Here is a 27766-nt window from a genome sequence, read left to right as displayed (position 1 = left end):
GCTCGCTAGCATACACCGCTAATGTTTTCTTTTGTTGTGTCTCGTCCTTGTCTCCCGTTTCTTCTCTCTGCTCGCTTTTTTTCTTTCTCTCTCCTCCTCCGCTCAGTGTCAGGTAGACGGCTGACCCCTATTCTTAATAATTTTCGGAATGCTTTTCTTCGTTTATATTGGGGTATTTCTCTAATTACTTCAGCTCGATCAGGGAGCTCCCTCACTATGCATCCATCTTGGTGATGTTCCGACTGGAAGTCTGAAATGAAGCATTTTAACAGCCATAAGGGTGGCAGAGAATCCAAGTTTCAGGTCTTTTGCAGATTATTCCATGTATGAGGTGCACTGTAAGAGAATGACATATTCCTAGTTCAGTTAAGATTAAGAGAGTGTGAGGCAACAACCTCTTCTGTGAACGAGTACCAAGGTTATGTGAGGTCAGAGTTAAAGGGGATGAAATATAGGGTGGAAGCATCTGTATCAAAGCTTTATAAATGAACAAATGCCAGTTCTGTTCCCACCTCACAGCCAAATGTGGCCAGCCAACCTTTTGGTAAAGGTGGCAGTGATGACTGCTGTAACAATCAGCTGTTATGAAACTTAGGGCTGAGTGGTAGACGCCATCCAATGATTTCAGTGAAGAGGCAGCAGCTTCTCCGTATGTGTATGTAACATTCCCATAATCTAAAACAGATGGATATACAGATTCTACAATTCTTTATCTATACAAAGGAAAACAGTTCTTATTTCTGTACAGAAAGCCAAGTATTGCCTTCAGTTTGGCAGTCAGAATTTCAATATGGTGCTTAAAATTGACGCTGTCATCCAGCCAGATACCAAGGTATTTATACTGTTCAACTTTCTGTATGGATATGCCATATGCAGAAAGAATATTGAAAGATCTAGTATGAGTAGTCTTGGTGAACAGCATCCATTTGGTTTTGTCTGAGTTAAGTACTAACTTATGGTTATATAATTGAAGTTGGAACGAATCAAAAGACGATTTTAGACATTCAATGGCTGATTGTGCAGATGTTGCGAAGCAATATAAAACTATGTCATCTGCTACAGATGAAATTTACAGGATACAGGGGGCCTGAGCACTGTGGGACAGCCTTAGTAATATTTAAAAAACTGGAATGAACATCACCCATCTTTACACATTGCAGTCTATTAGAGAGATAGTTTTTAAACAACAGGCAGCTGACAGAATCTGAACCAACACAGCAAAGTTTCCTTAAAAGTTACATCAAAGGACCAAACAATTGACAATCAAGTTAGCTACGGTTAGCTATCAACAAACTGACTTCTTCTGTTTACCCTGTGGAGCATGTGCCGACCACCTTGGCCAGTTTTGGTTCGATTGAGTGTAGGTGTATAGATGCAGAAGTAATTCAACTCCCAAACACATTACCTGGATGTCTTCATCCAACTTTGAGAAATTCTATTTAGTATGATTTGAGTTGGACTAAAATGTTTACATGTATTCTAAAAGTCTGGTTTTAGCTGGACTAACGCAATAAATCGATTTTCTCAAATGTCATGAAACATTCAGATGAGGTACCCTCCCTCACGGCAACTGCACTCCCTGATGAAAGTGGCCCCTTCAGCAGGACAGCACACCATGTCACACTGCAAACACTGCTTAAGAGTGGCCTAAGGAACGTGCCAAAGAGCTCGAGGTGTCAACCTGGCTTCTAAATTCCCTAGATGTGCTGGTACCCCAGCTTGCATCCCACAAGACTGAAAGGATCTGCAGCCAATGCTCTGTTACTGGACACCACAGGACACCCCCTAGAGGTCCTGTGTCCATGCCTTGACAGGTCAGAATGAATGGACCTTTTTCACTGTAACTTATGGCAGTGCTGGGTCAAGCCATGCCGCACCGATTTCCGTTTCCATTGTCAGTTTAGATGTGTTGTGAGACTCTCCTCACAAGACATTTTGCTATCCAGGGCTGGTGCAATGCCATATAGAACCAGGGAGGTTGCAGAGATGGTACTGTGCATACAGTAGGCCCAAAACCACACTGATATGGAGTGAGTACTTAAAACAAAGAGAGATAGGATCTTAGTTGATTATTTACCAGGGATTCCAAAATTTTAGACAGGCAACATAATTTGGAAATAGGGCGAAAGTCACCTCCTTTGTGTAAGGCTAGGACAAAGGCTGTTTTCCTGGCTGTGGAGTTTGTCAAGTTGAATATATGAGTAATGCATTCTGCAATTAGTGGCACTGAAATTTTAAGATAGGAGGTGTCTAAATCATCAGCACCAGTTGATTTCGTATTATCAATAGGAAGAAGAGTGTGGACTCTGTGGCGCCTCATACAAACTCCTCCAGCCAATCCACGTAACAAAACACCAGGGAACATCTTCTTCATCACCAACGGAGCCAGTTGCTATATCAAGCTTTTGCCAAATCCAGTTGAAAGAACAGCAAAAACATCTTTTCCTCTAAGGAACACTGCTTTCACACGCTGAGAGGAACTCCAACCAATCTACCCGATCCACTTACCGAAACAAAACCAACGCAGTAGGCCCACAGTTGGGCCTCTGCAGGTAAGTGTTGATATCTTCAAGTTGAGCCTGTGTCCCATACTCATATTAAAGATATTGTTTCACACACCAAACCATCTACTTGCCCCCCCGACACTGTTCCTACCCGCCCGTTAAAGGATGTTTTTGACACTGTTGGTCCCACTATCTCTTTCATCCTTTACAGTAGCTTAGCCAGTGGTTCTGTTCCTTCTCCTTTTAAACATGTGATTGTACAACCCATTATCAAGAAGCCCAACCTTGATCCCTCCATCTTAAATAACTGCCCTTTCTCTCCAAAGTCTTGGAAAAAATGGTTTATTCTTAGCTCTTGCCTTTCTTAGAAGACAATAGCATTTTGGAGAAATTTCAGTCTGGTTTCAGGAAACGTCACAGCACTGAGTCAACATTACTCAGAGTCACAAACGATCTATTATTGTGTATGGACTCTGGTAATTGTGCCCTACTAGTGCTACTAGACCTTAGCTCTGCCTTCGACACGGTTGACCACAATACTCTCCTGCACCGTCTGGAGCATCAAGTTGGCATTCGAGGTTGTGCCCTCCAGTGGTTTACATCTTACTTAACAAATAGATTGTTTTCTGTCACGTCCGGTGCCCATATCTCCTCATCTGCCCCCATCACCTGTGGAGTACCTCAAGGCTCCATTTTAGGACCCATTCTGTTCGCCCTGTACATGCTCCCCCTAGGCTCCATTTTTCAAAAATACAATATCTCCTATCATTGCTATGCCGATGACACGCAGCTCTACCTTCAATAACAGCACTGTGAAGTCTCTTCTTGACTGCCTCCATGAAGTTAAATGCTGGATGGCCTTAAACTTCCCCTAACTTAATGACAGCAAAACCAAAGTCATACTTTTTGGTCCCTCCCACTCCGTCCAGGGTTTAACCGACCATTTAGGTCCCCTGTCACCAAACCTCCATGCCTATGCAAAAAACCTTGGTGTTGTCTTCGATTCTGCCTTAAAATTTGACCGACAAATCAATACTGTTGTCAAAGGGTGCTTTTTCCAGCTCCGAAACATCTCCAAAATCAAACCTTTCCTTTCTTCAAACCACTTAAAAACCATCACAAATGCCTTGATCACCTCCCGACTGAACTATGGCAATGCATTTTTTCTGGGTGTCCCTAAATCTTCCTTGCCATGCCTGCAGCTTGTCCAGAATGCTGCTGCAAGACTGATAACTGGCACAAGGAAAAGAGACAGCATAACACCTGTGCTGGCAACCCTGCACTGTTACCAGTCAATTACAGGATTGAATTCAAGGTTTTATTGTTTGTTTTTAAAGCTGTTAATGGCCTGGCTCCCCAATATATTTCTGAGCTCTTATGTCCCCTTTTAAGTTCCAGAGCACTCAGATCTTCAAACCAGCAGCTTCTGGCTGTGCCTCGATCGAGGCTAAAGGGCAAAGGGGATCGTGCATTCGCTGTGGCTGCAGCCAAACTTTGGAACAGTCTACCTCTCTCCATTAAGGATTCCCCATCTGTGGACACTTTTAAGGCTAGACTTAAGACCCACTTTTACCCCAATGCTTTTGAGCGCTCTAAAACTCTTATCCTCCCATTTTTAGTCTTTTGTATTTCCACTCTCCAATTTGTTCCTTTACTTTTGGACTTGTGTAAATGGGATTGTATTGCTACTTATTTTGATCTCTGCAGTTTGTTATTCTGTGACTTTACCTTTATTGTACAGCACTTTGGTCAACCTAGGTTGTTTTTAAATGTGCTTTATAAATAAATTTGATTTGATATTAGAGGACAAGCTGAAGCTTGGTGAGGAGGTATAGAGTGTGCCAGTAAACCCGGAACTCCGTTAGCACTTTTAGCACTTCCGGTTCTCTCGTCTAAAAGTCAATACATTTTTTGAATGGGATTTTGGTAAAATGCCTCAAATAAGGTCTGTGGTTAACAAAAGCTTAAGTGAGTTTCAGGGTTTGTTCTACGACATAAAACACATCAGTAAATACCCTACTTGTGAATTTTGAAGCTTTTACATGTCGTAAAAAAGGCGGTTGCTAACAAGTTGCTCAATACGACTACAAACCCTGTCAGGGACATTAAACGTCATCACCCCCGAACAGGCGAGAGTGCTGGCAGTCCGCCATTACAGCTTCTTATTTAGCTTAAACAGTCCGATTTCCCCATTATATACAATGTTTTTAAAATAAAGCGGCGGAAATCAGTTGAAAGCTTAGTGGCGGTGATGTCAAGAGTCATGCGACCGTGGAGTAGTCACGTAGTCCGTTAAAGCCTAATGTTAGCTTTTTACTTCTGGCGACTGCATTTAAGCTTCAAATGCGGTATGAAAGGTGTTCATATGTGAAGATTATCTCACTGAACAAAACCTGTAAGTATCATAAACTTGTGTTAGCCACAGAGCTTATTTTCTGACATAATCCAAAACACAATGCAAAAATCACGTTCACTTTCTCTTCCGGGAACCAGCGCGATGCTAAACTTCCAGGTTTTGACGTCAGCCCTGGCACACTCTATTGCCCAGGTTATCCTGACGTTCGAGGGTATGATTCTGTTTACTTATAGTGGTTTCAAAAAGATGCCCAGAGGCAGCAAAATGACTGTTTCAGGCAGAGCAGATTTCCTTTCCGTCTGTTAAAAGAGTGAGCACATTATCAATGTTAGTTGGAAAAGAGATATTATTTTCCCAAGCTGATTTAACAAACGTCCAAAATTTGCTCTGATCATGAGAGGAGCTGGTGAAAGAGAGTAAACAGTCGTCTGACTTAGCCTTTCTTAACGCAGCAGTACAGCGGTTCCTGAGTTGCTTGAAGCCAAAGGGAGGGGTTTTTAGACTGCCTTGCTTACACTGTGACCCAAGACAATGAGTAAGAGCAGCAGTTCCTGTCGGCACATGGGCGTAAGAACATTGGGTGTATTTACCAGACATGACAATGTCGCAACAGCTGGCATTCTTCTCATCTTGTGAGTCCTTGAGTGTATGGCATCATTGCGAAATGTGGTAACACCAAATGGTGCAAGAACTGTCACAGAGGCTTTGAATATTTTACTAGGTGTTTTTACGTCTATGGACAGATTTTGTCAAAGTGTCACATCTGTGCAAGACAAAGTCACAAAACTTTAGAGGTGTCTAGCTGAGATTAGAATGCAGGTCTAGTTTGAAGATGGGTGTCATCTAAGTAAGGGGGCTGGATGTACGGGAGTAGGAAGTAGGAAGGGGCCATTGGCTACCACCTTTCTCCATTCCAAGATACACTCTAGTCTTAAACTGTATTACTTTGGTATGATTGCAGACTAAAACCATTTTTGTGTCTCCCCACATATCTTTTCACTCTATATCATTGATTGTGACATAAAGCTGACAGACCTGTTTTAGGTGTGGCATTAGTTTTGTTGACACCTACCATACCCTGCGGGTGCTGTTGGACCTTCAAAGAATGCGTGCAACTATTGAACAACAAGGCATTATTGTAATAGCAATTAATGTTTTCACCTTGTGAGTCATAGTGTGTGTCATGATGGAGAAATGAAAGACCTTTTCACCGCAGACATTTTGAGGAGGTCCTGGCATTGTGTCTGGTGGTTCATTGGAATAGCTTACTGGGACACTTAATGGAACTGAGTCATTTTTACTGTTATCAATCAGTGTCACCAAAACTTTACAAGTGTGTAATTGAGATCAAAATGAGGGTCAGTTTTGAAAGATGATGTGGTCTGAGAAAGGGGATGGAAGTAGAGGGTTGGGAAATAGGGAAGGTGTCAGTGCCATTCCAGTTTCACCTGTGGTCCACATTCGTTTTGAGCTCACTTCATCACTTCATCGCAGCTGGAGTGATCTCATCGATCAAGATGGTCTCTAGCTTAATGCTTGAATTATGATTAATTCCCTTTTTAACTATAATTATAATGAGACAAATCAATTAAAGACTTGCAAGGAGTTACACAGTGACATCATAGTAATTACTCTGTTTATTATTATTATAAAGGCAATATATCTGCAAACATATGTGACTGTATGTTGACATTAAGTCCTTTTAAAAAGAAGAAACTGTCTAAGTTATCAAGTAAAACACATTAAGAGGCTTGATTAATAAAGATACAGTACATATTGTAGGAACTGGACCAACACAAAGCTCAACAAGTCAAAATTAGACACAGGAGTGTATTCAAGTGTGATGTCATTGATAGATGCCCTCCACCTCCTTCACTGACAATATCTAGAGGTTGATTAGTACAAAGGTAGAAGACAGGAAAACTTTGTGGATCATATTTCTATCGACTTGGATCTGCTACACCAGTCCTGTCTCTTTGGCCTCATACTGGAGCCCATGATCTCCATAAGCGTCATAGCTCTCATAGCATGGCAGTGAAGGCCAGTCTGGCTCGTACATCTTCGTGCTGTACACAAACGCCTCAGTAATGCTTTCTGTTTTCAGCCTCTCCTCTCTTCCTGTCTCCCCCACCCACTCTTCCACCTCCAGTTTGACCAGAGTCCGCTGGTACATGTCTGGAACCATTTCAAAATCATCCAGGTATTTCAGCATCTTGTCATCCACTTTGTAGATCTCTCCTCGGACTTGACGACCCTGGCCCGGGATGTTGAGGAGGAAAGGGAGGCTGTGCTCACCGGCGATCACTAGAGGGTATTTCTTAGTGGTACGGGCCGAGGCGAGGAACTCCGCCTTGCCGTTGGCGCTCTCAATCATGCGGTAGTAGTTGGGCTGCCCCTTCTTCAGGGTCCCATAGACGAAGACATGAGCCATGTGGATGCAGGAGGGCAGACACCTGTAAAATACAGGAGTATATGCAAGGGAGTGAAGGAGTCATGTTTGGCTGCAGCGCTGTACTTCGAAACTGGACCAATTTAAAAAAAAATAGTTACCAAGAAAAACATGAGTAAATAGGGTCTAGATTAAAAAATACTTCTCTGCATCTCAGCTGCACAACATTGTTTCTCAACTTTTTTACACATATGCACTAAAACCTGCATTATGGCACTGTCACAAGCTGACAAAACAAAAATATATGCACCTGTAGTTCAGCACTGAAAAGACATAAACATAACCTTAGCATAGTCAATCTATACACTATTCAAGATTTACATAAACTGTATGAATTTAGGTAATAAAATAACATATAATAACAACATAAACAACATATTTTTTAAGGTGGATGGCAGCCGCTCCCTGCCAAGCATCAGGAAAGACTTTTACTGATGAGTCTGCACAGAGAGGCACTCACCTGGGTGAAGATCTGGACTTCAGTGTGCACAAACACCAGAAAAAGACTGTTCTTATAGACACAGGACTGCTACTAATACATCTGGAAAGTTGATTGACAAACAGAGGTCCTCCCACTTCACTTTTTGTAACCTCGCTCTTGTCACATACTTCTATTGCCTGATCAGAGATGTCTGGGAAAGCAGGTGTGGCAGACATTTTATGCATACCTTCTAGGATAGGTTTATCACCAACTGACCCATTCATGAGTTGAGCACCCGACAGGAAATATCAAATATCCTTTGTGTGTGGTAGTTTGTTTGTGTTATCGTGTGACTTTGGTGAATCCCAACTTACCCTTTAATACACCAAAGTCACACAGTAACAAACTAACTGATTGAGGCAGTGGTAGACCAGCAGGTCTTATGTTCAGCAAGGTAAAATGACTGTTTTTGTCAATGAGGTCTGGCTTTGAAGAGTTATTGAAAATTTGTACCTTTGAATCACAAATGAAAGTTTTTCATTTAAGACTCCAGCAGTGAGAAATAAATTATGCATGAGCAGCTGTCAGTTTGGTCAGGTGAGCGTGTCAAATGTAATCAGCCTGTCTATGTAGGCCCTTAGTGGCTTTAAGTTTAGGCTTAGCTGCCTTACAATATAAAAATTACTTTTGCAGAAATTAGGCTTTGAATAACATATCAATTATGTATCATTTGATTTAGCTCCGACAGACAGAGCGTCAGAGAGAGTTATGACACTTCTTTTACGGCACCCAGGGATTCCTCATTAGTGGACACTCTTTTGTGCCATCTAGTGGTAGTAAGAGCACAATACACCAATCCATGTGAAAACAAAATGGCAGCCATATCTACCAAGTCAGTCTGCAGCCAATCCCAACACAAAAGTGGACAAGGTCCAAAACCTGATCACATTTTATGAATGAAACTTGTTTATTTATCATAAATAATGTTTGCAGTTTGATATGGAAACAAATTTGACCAATTTTAGCAACAGTAACAAGCTGAGACACTGTTAATTAGGAAGTACTCGTTTGAGGACATTGGGATTTTATTATCGTCTTATTTGGGGATGCTGACACTTTATTATTGTTGACAATGTTTAGTTTTTTATACTTATCAGGTCCTACTGATCCCAAATAGCTAGGAGAAATCAAAAATGCTGACCAAGGGTCTCAAGAGGATATGTGTGACCTAAACAGCTAACTAACATTAGCTCAACCTGGTTTTATACATCCAAACAACTTCTATAAAAATTAACTGCTTTGTAATCAGACCAGGCGTCTAATTGAGACAGGCGTTTTAGTCAAAATGTGTAGCCACACCAGGCTAGTAAAAGGGACTAGGCGGTTTATTGGAGTTTTGCTGTAGCTTTGCTGTTGATAACCCTGGACCCCTATGACTTCAATTCATCATGAATTTCCCCTGTTTTTGGATTCTTCGTGCACTGTGGAGGCATGCGAGAAAAACAAAGTTTTCTTCACAAATTCAACGTAACATAGGGAGAATATCTGATATACACATGGTCATCTGGGGGGTGAAGTTGTCCTGAAGGCACATGGCTAACAGAGCAGCACTGAAATGATGCCTAAGGTTGGGGTTTAGATGCCTTCTGTGTATAAACTGATTTGCTTTGTCACGTTTGCAGACTGAAACCAATTTTACATGTCACCAGATATCCTTCCACTCCTTATCAGTTGTCATCGGTCATAAAAGATAGCTGACAAACATGTCACAGGTGTGGCGGACGTTTTATTCCCACCTTCCAAAGTATTTGGGTGCCTCAGAACACCAAATATTTTTTGCAACTTGATCCTTGTGAGAAATTGGAGCATAAAACACATACAGGACGCATGACTAATGCCCTTTTCAACTGTAATTACAATGAGACAAGTAAATCAAAGACCTGCAAGGAGTTACATATTGACATCAGAGGAGTGTGTGTGTTGAGGTTTGTAAAAGAGGAAAACAAACTGAAATGCATTTAGAGGGTTGATTTTGAAAGATACCGTACATACTGTAGGAACTGCACCAACACAAATCTTGATAACTTAAAAAAAAACCAGACACAGAAGTGATTTCAAGTATGATTTTCTTGAGATATCATTGATAGATGGGCTCCACATACTTCCATGACAATATCTGGAGGCTGACTGGTACAGAGTTAGAAGACAGAAAGACTTCTTGGATCATATTTGCTATCTTCTTGGACCTACTCTACTTACTACTTATTCCAGCGAGCTACATCAGTGCCGTGCCTCTCTGTACACATATTCAAGCCTATGATCTCCATAAGCGTCATAGCTCTCATAGCATGGCAGTGAAGGCCAGTCTGGCTCGTACGTCGTTGTGCTGTACACAAACGCCTCAGTAATGCTTCCTGCTTTCAGCCTCTCCTCTCCCTCTGTCTCCCCCGCCCACTCCTCCACCTCCAGTTTGACCAGAGTCCGCTGGTACATGGTGGGAACTGTTTCAAAGTCATCCAGAAATTTCAGCATCTTGTCATCCACTTTGTAGATCTCTCCTCGGACTCGGCGACCCTGGCCCGGGATGTTGAGGAGGAAAGGGATGTTGTACTTGCCGGCAACCACTAGAGGGTATTTCTGGGTGGTGCGGGCCGAGGCGAGGAACTCCGCCTTGCCGTTGGCACGCTCAATCATGCGGTAGTAGTTGGGCTGCCCCTTCTTCAGGGTGCCATAGACGAAGACACGAGCCATGTGGATGCAGGAGGGCAGACACCTGTAAAATACAACAAGGAAGTGAAGGGGTTATTCAACTACAGCTGGCTGAACAACCTGCCAAGACGGCTCATATAACATTTTCTACACTGCGAGTGGTGCCGCCTATACGTCTACATGTGCAAGTGTTAACAGCACATAGAGCTCTGGTGGTGCAGAACTGGTCTGACAGTGCAGTTTGCACGCTTTATGGTTTGTCTCACACATTCCACAGTTGTCTCAAAAGTGAGGCACCGTCTGTCCCCGTTTGTTCCGCTGACATTATTTATATGTTTAAGATGCAGAAGTGTCTCTGCGACCTTAACACCGGCTTTTACTGGAGCTCTTTGGACTTCGTTACTGCAAAGTGCATCAGCTCAATAATTAATTCACTGTCAGAGATAATCTGTAAGCTCACAGGTTGTAAGATAATTAAGGATGAGAGGTCATCCAACAACAAAGTATGCAGAAAAGGAGACGCAGTAAACACTAGAAATGGAAGAAGTAGCATTTTTACTACAGTGAGGAAATACTTTGTTACAGTGGTGCAGTGGTAGCTGATGGGTAGGTTACTGTGAAGGAAGTGGGTATACTCTCCTATATATTCCAGTGGCTTTTTGGGTGATAGGTGGGTATACTGTAAACAGCCAGAAAACAACGTGGGTGTACCGCATGCACTTGCGTATACCCTTATCTGCGTCACTGCTTTGTTGGCTGATTCGCTATCTGCGTTAACTGGAAGTTGAACAGTGTACCTAATAAAGTGGCCGGTGAATGTATCAAGCTACGCGCGTAAGGTAACAGACACACCTGACAGCCTCATTCATTACAATGACTCTGCAATACGTATTCACATTGTTGCCTGTATGGTCAGCTGTGACGTATAAAAACCGACGTCAAAAAACAGGGAAAGCCACGTCCATTGCGCATATGTGAACTGTTGTACAACTCAGAACGGCTAAAGAACATAATGATCCTATAATACACATTAGACACTACAGGAGAACAGTCTTACCAGGGACGTGATGGAGATGAAGGGTCGTCGCTTCATCAAAACCAGAATGACTCGCTCGGCTTGATGAATTGCTTCCTCAGTTGTTTTAGGAGCTGTGTAAACAACGCATGCGCAGTGAAGACTTAGCTAAGCCCTGGTGACGTGATAAAAAATAGTGGGGAGATGTAACTATGTACATTTTGTAGTACTTTAATTATTATTTATTATTATTATTATTTATTTTATTATTAAGTTAAAATTTGAGGTACTTGTGCTTTACTTGCTTATTTCCATTTTAGTATTTATTCTTTTAGAGGCAACTAATAATTATACACCAATAATTTAATGGGCATCATGAGTTGTTTTTTTATTTTGCTTAGGGAATATCAGCTTTTTTTTTGTCATGTCATTTTATGCTTTTAATCTATTTATAAATTGAAAAATAATTACTATTGTTAACATCTGGTCAGTCTTAAAAGATGATTTAAATGATGTTTGATAATGATAACTGCTGTTGTTACTGTATTATTAACATTTTATTATTATCATGGTTTATTTTTTTTACTGTTAAATGTTATTTTTTAAAATAGGTTTTAATATTTTTAATATTTAATTCTCCTGAATTTTGTGTACTAGAGGTGCTATATTATTATTATTAGCAGTGGTAGTAGTGGTAAAAATTGCACAGAAATAGCATTCAGCTCAGAGCAATGAGTTTGATCTAAGAAATTAAACATAATGATACTACTACTACTCTTACTACTTCTACCACTAATAATAATGTTAAATTTTATATATTAAATATATTTTAATGTTTCAAATAATAAATTCTGAGCTGCTTTTTGTGTACAAAAGGTGCTATATTATTATTATTATTATTATTATTATTATTATTATTATTATTATTATTATTATAATAATCATCATCATTTTTATTAGTAGTATTATTACTAGTAGTAGTAGCAAAAAATACACAGAAATAGCACTCATCTCAGAGCAACGAGTTTGATCTGTCATTACAAATTAAATAAATAAATAAAATAAGATAAAACAATAATAATAATAATAATAATATTAATAAGGAAGCTCTAATAATAATAACAATAAATAAAACATCCAAAGAAAAGCAATGAAGTGAGAGGACACTGAGAGTGAACAAATTGAATGTTTAATTTAAAATACTGAGTGAATAAAACAAACACAATAAACACAACAAAACCCACTCACTTAAAAAGCCAAGAAGCAAATGATAATAATTTAAAAAGTAATAAAGCAACCACCTATATATTCTAAACACATAATTTGTATATACTATAAAAACGTCCACTGCTAATTACAGTCTTTGTAGATAGGGCTGTAAACTAAAGAGGAGAAAACAAAGCAATGATCAGTAATTACTCATCTGCAATAAAAGGGAGATTTGCACTGCTGGCTCCATTAAAAACCCACTTAATGTAACAGAAATATTACAAGACCCTGCAACAATAATAAGGTCTCAGCAGAGGAAAACATTAAAGAGAATTACACTCTGGCTTTAAACTTCCTTCATGAGTTCAGCACCTCTTAAAGACTTTGGTAAACAGGAGCCAACAGGACAACGGCTTCATTACTGTCCATTCAGCCAGTTACCTCACTGGATCCCAGTAAACATATAAAGGTTATTACTGTGGTATTATGAGTGCAGCAGTTGTAGTTTTACTCTGACACTCACTCTTCATCCTGCCCCACTCCTCTGACTGTAGACTCACAGTTGATCTGGGACAAAAACTCAGGCCAGGATTTAAAGTGCATCCATCATTGCCTTAACAGACACTTGACATTCAGTCTCATGTGGAGGAAAAAAGACTAACTGCAGAAGCCACAAGTTTCTGATATACTTTCACTTTGGTGGAAAGAAGAAGAATCACTGATTCTGGTGACATGCTGTACTTCACTCTTTATGGGTTTTGCATTCAGCTGAATTACATCAGTCATTTCCTTTTTTGTCATCCCTTTTCTAAGAATTACAGGTGCCATTTTAGCTCAGGCTATCCTTTGAAGACAGTTTAAGCAACTTTGGATTTTTGTGCTTTTCTCAATACCTTGTAAAATTCCTTCAGTTCTTTGTTGTTGTTGTTACTGGTTGAAGTTCACCAGAAAATATTTATTCTGTAAAAGAAAAGATGTATCTGCAGCACTAGATGGGGATGTAGCAAATATCAGATAAACTAATTTAAAGATGATTAATGTGTTGCTGATCATACAGCACTGCAAACTGATAATAAAAGACAGATAGGGAAGGAAGACAAATATTTCTTTTTATAACTAATAATAATAATCATAAATATAGCCTCAAGTGGCTATTCCGGGTTTCAAGCCAGCATGCACCTTTTAAAGTTGAGAGCTGTGTAAGATCAAGACCTTTGACAGTTTAGGATGCCTGCATTAAACATAAACAACAAATTTGATGACAATCAGACAGATACACATTCATTAGAGTCCAAACCTCTGCACGCTCTTCTTTGGAAACTGGCAAAACATTTTGAGGACATTCTTTAATGGCTGAGTTAAAAAGTCCACTGAGTTTGGCGATGATTAATCAAACCCTCATTGATTTTTGGCCAAATTTTAAGAAAGACCATTGCACTTGTTTGGAACAGGTAGCGCCCCCATTTACTGATTTTAACACACGTGGGTCATCATTATTGTTTAACATACCCTGCAAGTTTTGTAATGATTCGACAGTCAGTTTCTGATTTCTAGTCTGATTTGTGTTGTCCCAATCTTATTTTTTGCATGTGTGGTGCCCCCTCGTGGTCCATTTCAATGGAACTTTTGCTTGCAAGGTTTGTGATGATTGACCAAAAGGTTGTGGAATTATGTGCTGAATAAAACTTTCAGGGTGTGATTCAGGTACTTTTGCAGACATGTTCACTTTGTGGACAGAACCCCAATAAGAGGCATCTCACAAGACAGTTATAAAACAAGCAGTAATGCATCCAGACAACATAAAATCAAACAAAGCAGTAAATATGCAGTAAAAAGTTAATAAAATAATGAGGTAGGCCTATAGAATCATAATCATGAAGTCTGTAGGCCTATCAGTGCAAAACTCAATTTCGGTGTTACCACTAGAGTCAGAATAATAATGTTGGGGAAAAATGTATTAATACATTTAAAATAAGCATTTTTTTTCTTGAATAATGTTCAGCAATATATGAAACGACTTTCTTGTTAATATTTCTTAATTTGTTTTATTGCCTAATATTTCTGTCCAGTGTGAGATACCCCTGACTTTTTTTTTATTTTTTGTATTATTTTTATATTATTCTTTGTAAGCTGTACTGAATCTGTGCTATGTTCTTTTTTTAAATTAATGAAATAATAATAATTTAAAAATCCAGCGTTTATGTAAACTATAAAGCTGTATATTTTATAATTTATTTACACCTTAATCTTTGGCACATATGTGTGTTGTTGTGTATTATTGCACAGTTTTGCAGTAAATAAATACAGATATTTTTTCACAGATTTTAGAACGACGCTGATTTATTGATTACGTAAGATGACGTAAGCACGTCCGCAGCCTAGCAGCAGAAAAGACGGCGTAAACAAAGCAAAGAGCTACAAGTGAGCTAACGCTAAAGTTAGCTCATTCTTCGTGAGTAAAATACTTATTGTAGCCGCATTCCGTTATAATATGAAACCCTGTTTTATTTTATGATTGAGTACAGCTTTCATTCGCGTGGTGACAGACTGACTTGTGCGCTGGGAATGACATTAATCGAGTTAACAAGAAACCGTTATTGCTAGCTACATTAGCTTTAGCTAACCTTAGGTAACGGGACACGGATTTTGTGTTTCTGGAGATGGATGTTATTTGAAAAAACTTTTATTAACAACACAACCCCTTGATACATCAGTGCTGTGTACGCGGACTGTTTTAATACGCTGCTAATGTCGCTGCTATCATGAGTTAGCTCGCTATGTAGCCAATATAGGTTAAGAATCGATCAGCTGGCTAAACAGGGTCGGATAGTGGTGTGACGCTTCTGGCTGGATGACCACTTGATCACAGTCATCTGGACTCAGACTGCAATGTTTAGCCTGATGGCGAATTGCTGCAACTGGCTGAAACGCTGGCGAGAGCCTGCAAGGTAAGTTTGGTTTTATTAAGATGCAAAAATCTGCCATCCCTCCTGTCCAAGCTCAAATCAGTGTGTTTCAGTAGTTTGCTAGAAGGGGCCGTCATTGGGTGTTGAAGTCCAGCCTGTAATCTATCATACAACTGATGTGATGTTTTGGGTCAAAGCAGTTCATTAAAATCCACTTTTTGTTCACACATCATCAACCACTGACAGATCAGACAGATCTAAATTAAGTGGATTTAACCAAAGTAATACAGGGGACATGATTACTGCCCATCATGTCCAATAATGTCCATTATATTTTATCTGTCTTGTAGCATCCAAGCCAAATAAAATGCAAAGAAAACACTTTGTTGGACTCTTGTTGGACTCTTGTAATGATGAAGATCCTTTTGTTTTGTTTGAAATACTGTCTGTCTTTAGTTATGATATTAAGTGGATGATGTACAATATGGTAAATAACGGAGGCTTAATAACAGAGCTGAAACTATCAGCTGATTTATAGTTAAGCCGACAGAAAGATATCTATATGTATGCTTTCTGTAAAGCACTTTAAATTGTCTTGTTGTTAAAAGGTGCTTTACAAAGGCATTTCCCTTGCCTTCCCTACTGTGTGACATTTTAAAGAGCAAACATTAGAAAATATGTTGTAGATAAATCATGAAAATAATCATTTTCGCATCTTATTTCAGTGATTCACTTTGGCTTAGAAATGATACAGTGTTCCTGTTCTGCTCTGTACTTTTTCTGAACACGCCTCAAGCCTCTCAGTCTGTACTCTCAGTATTTTTTAGCTGAGCATCCCTTTGTGACTGGACACAGAGCACATAAAACATTCTGAGTGTGAAGCAGCAGGGCCAGCAAAATGTAATTGCGAGTGCTTAACCCACGTGGTGCCTGTGAGGCATCTGATCCTTTGGACTTAGTCAGAAATCCTCACCTAATCCCACAGCCAGGTCTGTTCAGCGGGTCTCTTCCTTTTGGCCTGTTGTTGTGAGGGGTTTGTAGCAGCGAGGAAGACAGAGCTTTATGGGTTAGCTGCAGACAAAGGGCCAAACAGTATCTCACCTTTTAGGAGGGTTACAACAAGCGGCTGCCCCGATGAAGGCCACTTGGCTCGAGAGGACAGTTAGATGGATTGTGCGGTTGATGTCTTTTCGGCGCAAGTGTCAAAGTTAAGTATGCGTCCAGGAGACAAAGCAGGTGTTGTTTATGCATGCGATATAGCTCTGTGTGCATCTCTTCTTAGGTCTTTGCAGTCTTTTCTCAGTTTCAGTGTGTGTTTACTGAGTGGACTCAGTTCTAGCTCGTGTTTTATATTTTCTGTTTTAGTCATTTTCCCTCTAGACAAGATTTAATGCCAGTAGCTTTAATATAAACGCAAAGAGTCCTGTTATTATTATTATGATGCCTTATTTCTAGCTATATCTTTGTCTTGAAAGGTGTATTCAGAAAGTGGCCCTAGATCCGTCTGTATCATTATGACAGCAAGTATATGTTAAATTGCAAATATATGTTTTTTAAATTTTGGACATGTTAATTGGGGCTAAATGTGTAATAATATTGCCTTGAGCAAATGTACTGTATCTCTCTCTTGGTTTATTTGTGGTAGCTGTCCATGTGACTGCTGCTGACTCACTCTGTACAGATCTGTGATTGCGTTGGTCATTCAGATAATTAATTGGCTTATAAGTGCCCCCAAATGCATCACGAGAGCTTATCCCAGCTAGCTTCTTCACTGCTACTGACGGCATATGATGCTTCTCCTTCTGCCTCACCTCTAACCTAAGCTCCAGGAGGTGAGTGATAGTGATGTTTCTGTTCATGTGTATTTATTTTTCCCTTTCTGACCTTACAGGAAAGTGACTCTGGTTATGGTGGGACTAGATAATGCCGGGAAGACAGCCACAGTACGAGGAATCCAAGGAGGTCAGGACTGTTTGTTTTAAATGTTAATAATGTATACAGGATTCGGTGTTTTCCACATTTTTCTTGTTCTAAAAAAATCTTTGTAAATAATAGAAAACTTGAGTTTCTAAACTGTTATCTCTGTCTTGTTATGCCTCACTTACTCTTCTGTTTACTGTTCGTCATCATGTTTATTTTACATCAAGCTGCTTGACAGTTATGCCTCGCTGCTATCACTGCTAACACATATTTTATACAAAAGTTGTCTGCCTCTGCTAACATGATTTCTGTTTTTTTATTTTTGGCAGATAATCCCCAGGATGTCGCTCCTACAGTGGGTTTTTCTAAGGTTGACTTGAAGCAGGGCAAATTTGAGGTGACCATCTTTGACCTGGGTGGTGGGAAGAGAATCCGGGGCATCTGGAAGAACTACTACTCAGAGTCACACGGTGTGGTGTTTGTGGTGGACTCCAGCGACGTCCAGAGGATCCAAGAGACGCGGGAGACCATGGCTGAGGTTCTCCAGCACCCGCGCATCGCAGGGAAACCTGTGCTAGTGTGAGTGTCCTTTCGTCCAGGGGAGTTAAACTCGACAAAGGCTAAAAAAATCATAACCTTGTGTGTTATTAATGTTGGTAGACGTATGGGTGACTTATGAAAGCACAGAGAGCAGGGTGTAAAAGATGAAGTGATAAGAGAGAAATTGCCCGGCCTTAAAGTCTTGAGTCCTTTGTTGTGGCATATACGTGCACTGCAGGTTGATTCCTTAATCAGTAATCAGGACACAACTGAGGCACAGAGAGTTTTTTTTTTTATTCTTTAATTTCTCCAGGTATGCAGATAGTGTCGTAATCAACAATCCACAATCAGGACAGAGTCATATTTCCATAAGATTTCCAGCCACTAAGCAACTGTGCAAAGATTGTTTGGTAACTCTCCTTGCAGCTGCTTTATCTTTCTTCTCAAACACTGAGTTGGTTGCACCTGCAGCTGGTCTAGTCAAGTCACAGGGAGAACGCTTGCAAATTTTGTTCAGCTTTTTCTTCACAACATTAATATGTCGTTATTCCTTCGCTGCTTTTAGGCTCGCCAACAAACAAGACCAAGAGGGAGCGCTGGCTGAAGCAGACATCATTGAGAACCTGTCGTTAGAGAAGCTTGTTAACGAGAACAAGTGTCTCTGTCAGATCGTAAGTGTCTGTGCACCTGTTGTGGAGCGGCAGTTGAGTGACATTAAGGGCACTGGGTTTAACTGAGGTTTCACCCAAATGTAGATAAAGAGCCAGGCTTGTTTTTAGAAAACGGCTCATATTCCATCTTAAGCAAAGGTCAGCTGAAAGGGATAGTAATGTAATTAATTGAAGTGGGGTTGTATGGGGTACTTAACTATATTCATTACATTACATACAGTTGATAGCTGTCAGCATGCCCCCAGTTTGGAGGAGCATCACTTCCCCACCTATGCTCTTGTCAAAGCCACCAGACTCCATTCACAAAAACAGCAATTTTAGCTTGCTGAAGACGGGAGCTGCCCGACCTTCCGATGACTCCATCATTTGGTTTGTTTGTGTAATTGTCTAACTTCTGTGAATCCAAACTCCCTTAATTTGCAGAAGTCACATATTAACACAAACAAACTAATCATAGTGGCAGTGGTAGACCAGTAGCTCCCTGTTCATTGATGTAAAATTACTGTTTTTCTCAATGGAGTTTGGCCTTGATAAGAGCGATGTAACGGCTTCATTTCCCTGTTGAAAATTGCTGTATGATGGTTAAGTAAAGCTGTGAAAATACTCTCAATATCGTGAACACTTTAACAGTTAGAGATTTTTTCAGTTGGGCTTTTTTTTAGCTGGCAAACATTCGTTTTGCTTCTTCGCTTAGCTTCCATGTCAGACTCCTGCCTGTTTCTCCAAGCAGGGTCAAGCCATCGACTGTTTGTAATACACTGACTATGGATAAGTACCTCATACAACCCTACTTCAAAAAATCTGCCCTATCTCTTTAAGATAGCAAGATAGATAGTCTGGTGGCTGCTTTCATCCAAAGTATCTTGTAGAACTAAATGTGCATCAGTATCAAGTTTGTATTTTTTTTTTTAATTTTTTTTTTTTTTTTATGAGAGGTGCTTCTGAGGTCTCATCATCATCTCTTTATGTATGTTCCTACCCCAGGAGCCATGCTCTGCCGTTCTAGGCTACGGCAAAAAGGTGGACAAGTCCATCAAGAAGGGCCTGAAGTGGCTCCTCAACAACATTGCCAAAGACTACGAGGCCATTACTGAGCGCGTGCAGAAGGACACAGCTGAGCAGCGCGCTCAGGAGGACCAGGACAAGAAGGAGAGGGCGGAGAGAGTGCGGCGGATACGAGCGGAGAGGTGAGGACACGATCAAACTCTTGTGTCACTGTCCTAATAGAGAAAGCGGATGATCTGTCAGGATGAGACAGATTGGTTAGAGTGAATTGTCAAAATGGCAAAGTGTGCAATCTCCCTGTGTGCACAACACATAAAAAATGATTTAGCCATGCTTTCTTACACTGAGGAACAATAAAAAAGACACAGCACACATTTATTCCAAAAGAGGAACATAACTGTAATTAAATCTGAACAGTGACATTAAACCAAACAGTTAACATCATATTCTGTCTATAGAGAACGGCAGGAACGGGAAGAAGCAGAACGCGAGGGCAGGCAGATTCAGGAAGAGGAGCTTGATGATGAAAACATGCCCAGCCCCTTCCAACCAATCAGCAACGTGATCTCTGAGGTGTGAGACTGCTGTGTATGTCGGTGTATTTGGGCCGCTTTCTGTGTGTTTTTCTTCCTTTAAAACTAGTCAAAGTTAAAACTTCTGTTGCACAAAGCTCTGGTAAGATAACTTCTGGCTTTCATGTTCCTTTCAGAATGAGGATAAAGAAAAGGAGAGGAGGAGGCAAAGAGAGCTGCAGGAGACCAGGACCAACAGCCCGAAGACGGATGCTGATCAGGAGGAAGAGGAGTACGAGGAAGATGAAGAGCCAGACGACACAAGACAAACGCCGGAAAATGCCAGCTCAGGTGAGCGTGAAGTTAAATTTATAACTGTATATGTATTTATGACTGGGAATAGCAGCAAATGTGAGCCTGACTGATTGGACACCACCCCATGATTTCAATCACTTGGCAATAGTTCAGTGGTTTTATAAAATGTGCTTTCTGCCAAGAAATTAATTTAGGAGTTATGTAATTACGACAGATACAATTATTATCTGTTTAGATGTGAGAGCAGTGGGCACCTATTTGAAGAGTCTTTCCTCACAGCTTCTGGTTCGGCTTTGTACCATATGGGGGAAAAACGTCAGAGCTTGTAGATAAATAGAAAGTAAGATATTAAATCTGTTTTCACTTTGAAAGCAAATGATTAAACAAACACCCGGAGACTGCAACAAATATTTGTTGTTTGAGATGTTTCAAAATGTGAGAGAGATATCCAGTGAAATTAACGTCTGATATGAATCCTTTTTTTCTCTCCCAGGCTCCAAGTGCTGACTGTCTGATAGATAAACATAATTAATTACATGATAATTAAGCGATAAAAGATGGCTGTGGCAAGCAGTTGGTAATTGCTCAAGTCTAGTGCTGAAAGCAGAAGGGAGGAGCCACTTCTATTTGATTTTTATTAATGTGATCCAGTTTGAACATCTGGATTTTTCATCCAGCTCATGCCTTATTATCTCTGTGCTGACAGCCACAACAGGTGAGCAAGACAAAAAGAAGACGAGGAAGCTGCACCTGAAGAGGAAGCACAGGGTGGACCCGCTGAGGACAGAGGAGGGGCCAGCAGAGAGCCCCACCCCTCCACCTCCTCCAGGTCAGTCTGCCTCTTAAAACTACTTTAGTAGCTTCCTATTGAGTTTAACGCGTACGTTCCTGTTCCTACTTTCAATATCAGCTTAATCAAAGTGTTTACTGTTTACTTTCAGTCGTATCAGAGCTGTGTGACGTCACAGCTAGCACAAACTGAGCATTTCCTGCTGCTTCACATTTAAAGTTTTCCCACTTATGAACCAGGAAGAGGCATTTATTGTGAAGTAGCTATTGAAAATGCTACATATTAGCCACCTTGGTAGCAGAACTTGTCATACTTCAATTCAGGCCATGTCTACACATACACAGATAAACTCACTCTCTGTTTAAAAACGAATTCTGTCCACTCAACCTGCATTTCACAAAATATCTCCGTCCACACTAGAACACAAAAACAACTCCAAAAGCTAGCTAGCATTAGCTGTTTTGAGCAGTCGACCTTATGGCAAAGGAGTACATAGTTAAGCCATCTTATCTTATCCTTGGGCCTGTCCCAATACCCACACTTCCCCTAGAAATACCCACTTGCACTTGGTTGTGCGTGTTCACGTTTAGGCTAGTGTTGTCTCAAAACAGAATTGAGATAGTGGAAGTGGTTTCCAACACTCTGCCCTAGATTCCAAGGGAGCCCCGACCCACACTTACAACGAAGTGGAAGATGAAGTCAGCAAATTCGTCAAGTTTTGGAAAACAATTTGTTCCTGTACAATCGGAATGTAAGCTATACAAACAACAGATGGTAGGACTAGCGTAAACTCACCAGCAACTCGGTTGAACACAGTATCAAAATATTTAAACATATCGACTTACCCGAACAAAATTGATCAGAACTAGAAGACGTCGTAGGCGCCTCCTGTTTTCAGCATTTCTTCTCTGTTGATTCATCAGACGGAGAAGAATAAACATAGCACACGCCACAACACAAGCGCTGGAGCCAGCAATTTCATTGCGTCGCTACTACGTGTGACGTATGCCTGCACATCGGCCACGCCGACTTGGATGAAGTGGTGTCCCATTTCTTAGGGAAAGATCTCTACCCTAATATTTCTGACTTCCCTCATCAAGGGTTATCTTGCAAACGAAGAAATGGGACAGGCACCTTATCTGCGCCAAAGCCCAGCTCAGCTTCACATGAGACTCTAACTGGTAGAGCGTCCTCACATGCTGCCTGCCCTTTGGGTGAAAACCCTAGGCACTGCGAGGATACTACACTGTCACAGGTAGCGGGTCTCGCTGAAGCAACTTCATTGGGAAGAATGGAGTAATCGGTACAAGTACCTCACTCATTGCATTTCCCTTCGAGACCCAAGGACAGTGGGGACCGTTACCGCACGTTTGACACACCCACATGCACGCCAGCGCTCTTGGGTCCAGCTAACTAAGACATCTGGTCCATTGTTTTTCCCCCAAAGGTAGGGAAAAATAGGCCCATGGGAGCACTTGCACGTCATGACAAAGTGACTCTGGCGTTTGAGCATGCTTGCCACATTGAATACAATAGATTTGAGTGTGCAAAACTTAAAACACTTAAAACTTTAATTTTTTTTTCAGGATTTGTCCTAATCTGTGTTTATTGTTTTATTTTTAGTTGGATGGGCCACACCAAAAGTTTCTAGACTGCCAAAACTAGAACCACTCGGGGACTCGAGACATTCTGGTAAAGACGCTGTGAAGTCCAGTCAGTCTTCATCCCTCTCACTTAACCACTGTTTGATTTTATTCATTTCTCCCTTTTTGTTGTAAAGCCATTCACTCTCACTAACCTGGTCTGTATGTGGATTCATTTATTCACCAACTGTCCTGGCGCTGAGTCAGTGTTTCCTCTGTGCTGTAATGCGTTCTAGTAGTTTTTTTCTTTGGTATCTTTATCATATAAAGTGAAACTACTCAGCAGCACTGCATTAGTTTTTCTAAGGGTGATACTTTAAAGCCTGGTGGATTTTTATAGTTTCACAGCAGTGGTGTTAAATTCCTGGATGTGGCGTTGCAGAGGAAACACTGAACTCTATCTGGCTTAAGATGTGTATTGACTGTTAATTAGCAGCCCCGACCCACATCACTGTCTCGCTCTCTCTCTCTGCATCTCATCAGGCATATGTTTGAATGTGTGTGGATCCTTCATGCTGCCAGACGTCTTTAATCAACTCAAAGGCTTGTCTGTGTATTCATCTATATTTTCCCTCCCAGTCGACATATCTCATCTGCTTCTGTGCAGCAGCCGCCATGGCTAATTCTCTTTTTATTTATGCTGTTATAGATAGAGCTCTAATTGACAGTGTTTTTATTCCAGGACTCCACGGACGTAGTTCACTAACATAGACAAACCTTGTTTTTCACCCCCTCCACAGATTTTTTCAAGAAGCCTCTCCCGCCTCTCGCAAACAGGCCGCGGCCTAACGGCGACGCTCATGACATCATTTTTTAACCTCCTTTTTACTGATTGAGGTCGTCCAATCATGGCTGTCCCCTTTTTGCTTTCTGTCTCAAGTGAGCGGTGTGTAGACAACCAAACACAGAGACACTGCAGACGCGGGGAACCGGTGAGCACCAGAGTGTGAGACACAGGGGCAACATGGGAGATGAAGTCCTGCCCGGAAGCTGTCATGTGGTTTCACAAACTGACACAATTCAGTGTGAAGCATCAAACCTGCCTGAACTGACTTAATGTCAGGTTCTGTCTTCACTCGACAAAAGCACGTTTAGTGCTGAACTCCTTCACTGTAGACTTTATTTTTTATTGTTAATATCAGTGTTAGACAGTATGGACTCCATGTGTCCGACTGAGATGCTTTTAATTGACAAAGAATGTAAATATGTCCGCTATAACCTTATAAATGTTCATGTCTATTACTGAATAATGGATTTGTATACATGCCGCCATTAAAAATGGCCATAAAATGTTTTCATGTATTTTTGCACCTTCGGTTTTGTAGTGTAAACAAAGGTGGAGGTCTTAAGTGGCTTTTCACAGCTGAGTGCTTTAAATTTGATCTGTTTAAAGTTAACTATGGAAGCAAATAAGAGACAAAATTATTTTAATTTTTAATAACTATTGAATACTTAAAGCAGCTGTGCGGAACTTTTCGTTTTCGTTGATTATAGCGCCCCTTTGGTCAAAGCGGTATGACACCCACAGCCTGGTGTCGTAAAATCTCGCGTGCAGCTGGCAATTACTGCATGCATTTGTTTTGGAGAGCGAGAGGATTAACTAACGTCAGGTCAGTCCAAGTAGTTAGTGGAAACAGCAAAATGACTCAGTAAACTCTCATGTCGTGTTTCTGTTCTAATCTAATCCAACACAGCAAAGCTGTTACCTGCAGCCTTCGCTTGCAAAGCTAACGCTACTAACATTAGGTCAGTCCAAGTAATTAGTGGAAACATGCTAACGTTACACACAAGCTAGTAGTAAAGTAAGACCTGTTCATAAATGTTCTGATGTAGCTCTAAATTTCTTATAAACTGAGGACAGCTGCCTGCTGTATATTTGTGTTCATGGTCACAGTCACAGATAATTTTGTGGCGTTTGTTGTAATGTTACTAGACAAAAGCGGTTCACATCAGCTACATTTAGCTTGCTTATAACTTCCATGTCATCATATACTGAAGTTAAACAACGTCTAACAAGTTGCGGTATATTCTCTAAATAAAAACAAAAATTACATACCTGTCGATTAGGAAAAGGACCAACTCAGGATCAGTTTTAAAACCTTTCACTTCTCTCAGCTCTCTCCACTTGGTGAATGGCTGACCGAGGTTTACACTCGTTTGGGCTCGAGCCCTATCACTGTCCCGTTTAGCCTTCTTCTGTTCTTTTTCTTTTAGATGGTGCTCCTTCGTTATCCGCCATGACATCAAAAGTACAACCAAGTCCTCATAGATACATCTCTGGTAAAACCGTTATGTGTTCTGCCCGTTGCGTACTGCTTACTTGGAGAACACTCTCTGTAAACACGGCTCCTTCTTCTGTGGTTTAATGGCTGCGGGCCGCTGCAGGCGAGCAGAATTACTTCCGCCTCGGGTGCCGTATACTGGTTTGCTGACTTCCGCTGTCCGTCCGACCCACGCAAGGCTACGCTAAATAGCCATATAGAGAAAGGCTTTTGTCGCTGTTGGGTTCAAATAAATATGTGGATCTTCAAGGGGGGGTGATACGAACTAGGGGCAGTTTTATTAATGGTAAAAAGTTCCGCACAGCTGCTTTAATATTGAAATAAATATCAATGAATTCATAGCATTGAAATACTTAATTTTAAAAATCCTGTATTTGAATCTATTTGTTCTGAATTCACCTTTTAAAATTAGAATATTAATTTTATTAATTTGCAATATAATTTTTTTTTTTTTTTTCCAGTGTTCACAAATTTAGATCCAAAAGTTAAAAAAAAATACTTGAATTTTGGACCTGAATTCAACCAAATGAATTTTAGCAATGTCCACAAATTCAGATCCAAAATTAAAAATATATATATAAAAAATCTTGAATTTTGGATCTTGAAACTAACCGATCAGAATTTAGCTACCCAAATCTACCTTTGGAACTTTGGAAAAATGAAATTTTGAATCTGAAATCAACCAATCACATTTTAGCAGCCTGAATCTGCTTTTGAAAATCCTGAAAGTTGAATTTTTGGATCTGAATTTGTTAACATTTGAAACAAAAATATTCAAATCAAGAAATTTTATATTGTAATTTTAAAAAAAGGGATCCACGAACAAATAAAATCAGATGCATGGTTCTCAAAGTAAAATATTTAGATGTTATAAATGTAGTGGTGTTTAAATTTCAATATCAAGTATTCAGTGACTTAAAATTAAAATAATTGTTTCTCTCTTTTTTTCCCATATTTTCTACACTACGCTGAACTGTACATGGAGAAGTGTTACACTACATCATTGTTGTTAATTGGTCAGTTTTAGTAATGACTGTCTTGATGTTTCAAATACTGTAAAGTTTTTATGGCCAGGAAAAGATTTGTTAAACTGTAATAGGGAACATTTTCTGTCCCCTACCAGCAGCAGCATAAAGAATCTTTCTATTTATTGTTAAACAAAAATGTAAACATGTGAAAATATATTTGTCTTTATTTGTCTACAGGGCTACAGATTTTCTATGCGTTGTGCTGTTTACACTGTGTATCTGTTTTTAAAGTGATATTTCTCTCTCTCTGGAGGCAGGAATCAGCCTCAGACTCGCTGCCTCTCAGGTGGCCCTGAGGTGTGAGCCAGAGCTGCTGCTGCTGCTGCTGTTGTTGTTGTTCCAGCTTTTCTGACTCTGTTTTCTGCACCCAAAAAAAGCTGAAAATTGCATCTCAAAAAGCACACATACAAATCTGGAGAAAACAACTTGGAACACAACATTGCCCCAGTTAACTTTGCGTGTGTTGGAAGAGTTTGCAGCGAGACGATGAGGGAGGAGAGAGTATCACCACGCCGACACCTGGAACAGCCGATATTGGGTCAGAACACATGAGAATATGTGTAGCAAAAGTAATATCAGGGAATATCACTTTAAAACTACAACACTGTATTTCAAATCTACAGTACAGCACTCACTCTCTTGTTAATGAGCTAGATGTTTGAAAGATATTTTTTCTACACAGTTTGAATTTTGTAACCGCACAATTAAAGATGTTTTAAATATATTCCTGACTGATCTGAATCTGTGTTTGTGGTGTCTCTACGTGATGAGCAGCAGCCACTTGATAGGTTGGGAGTGTAGTGTTTGTAGCTCTGCAGTGTTTGCCATGTTTTTATTTTTGGCTCAACGTGAACATCAGTTAGTTCATCACCCACTGCCTGCTTAGCATGCACCTGTGTCTGTTTGTCACTGCTGATGTTTATTCACTATTTCTGGTGCTGGCTCGTTACTTTATTGTTGTACTAAGGGTTTCTATCATAAGGACTAAGTTTATATACTGTCACTGCTTGGAATTGTAAGAAGCTGATACAGTGAGACATTTCATATTTTAGAGACATTTTGAGGGGAATTAAATAGACAACAGAGTAGCAGTTTAAAGGTGGTATGTGAATCCTTTAAGCTTTTAACTTTTTTATATTACAGTTTTAGCATTTGCTTAATCCCACCCTTGCAATTGTCCACGCTTAGCTTAGTTTAGCAAGCGCACTGCGGACTTCTTGGCTAGATAAGGCTGCTAGCTAGATAGCTAAACGGCTTATAGTATGTCATTAATTTGAGATACTAACTCATTATCCCAAGAGTTTCTCATTCGTTTGACACACTAACTCATTAGTTTAGATAAGTGATTATTATGAGACACGTAGTCATTCTGGATTCCAGTCTGGCTACCACTGCCACCCACTGGCCAGGTGTTGTAAGTGCAACAAAAATCTCTCAAAACCAAGATGGCCGACAGAAAGCAAGAAATGCTGTGCAGATCAGGAATTTATC

General features: G+C 40.3%; 3 protein-coding genes across 3 annotated transcripts; 1 reads left to right on the top strand and 2 right to left on the bottom strand.

The window, feature by feature from the left end:
- Positions 1–6477: 6477 nt before the first annotated feature.
- Positions 6478–7981, bottom strand: LOC125885016 (gamma-glutamylaminecyclotransferase C-like). The gene is made up of 2 exons (XM_049570378.1): positions 7770–7981; positions 6478–7313 (listed from the first exon to the last, which is right to left on the bottom strand). The coding sequence occupies exons 1-2, from the start codon at positions 7973–7975 to the stop codon at positions 6818–6820; spliced, it is 702 nt and encodes a 233-aa protein (XP_049426335.1). The 5' UTR covers positions 7976–7981; the 3' UTR covers positions 6478–6817.
- Positions 7982–9839: 1858 nt separating this feature from the next.
- LOC125885027 (gamma-glutamylaminecyclotransferase B-like) lies at positions 9840–11648 on the bottom strand. Its single transcript, XM_049570390.1, has 2 exons — positions 11497–11648; positions 9840–10503 (listed from the first exon to the last, which is right to left on the bottom strand). Exon 2 carries the CDS (start codon positions 10479–10481, stop codon positions 10011–10013), a length of 471 nt encoding a protein of 156 aa, XP_049426347.1. The 5' UTR covers positions 10482–10503; positions 11497–11648; the 3' UTR covers positions 9840–10010.
- A 776-nt stretch (positions 11649–12424) lies between these two features.
- arl13b (ADP-ribosylation factor-like 13b) lies at positions 12425–27325 on the top strand. Its single transcript, XM_049570348.1, has 10 exons — positions 12425–15611; positions 17461–17531; positions 17819–18068; positions 18595–18700; positions 19685–19887; positions 20164–20278; positions 20415–20568; positions 21239–21361; positions 22946–23014; positions 23706–27325. Exons 1-10 carry the CDS (start codon positions 15553–15555, stop codon positions 23780–23782), a joined length of 1227 nt encoding a protein of 408 aa, XP_049426305.1. The 5' UTR covers positions 12425–15552; the 3' UTR covers positions 23783–27325.
- Positions 27326–27766: the final 441 nt, after the last annotated feature.

This window comes from Epinephelus fuscoguttatus, linkage group LG24 (genome assembly GCF_011397635.1).
Source record: "Epinephelus fuscoguttatus linkage group LG24, E.fuscoguttatus.final_Chr_v1".
NCBI classification, from domain to species: Eukaryota; Metazoa; Chordata; class Actinopteri; order Perciformes; family Serranidae; genus Epinephelus; species Epinephelus fuscoguttatus.
This window is presented reverse-complemented; position numbering and strand designations above follow the sequence as displayed.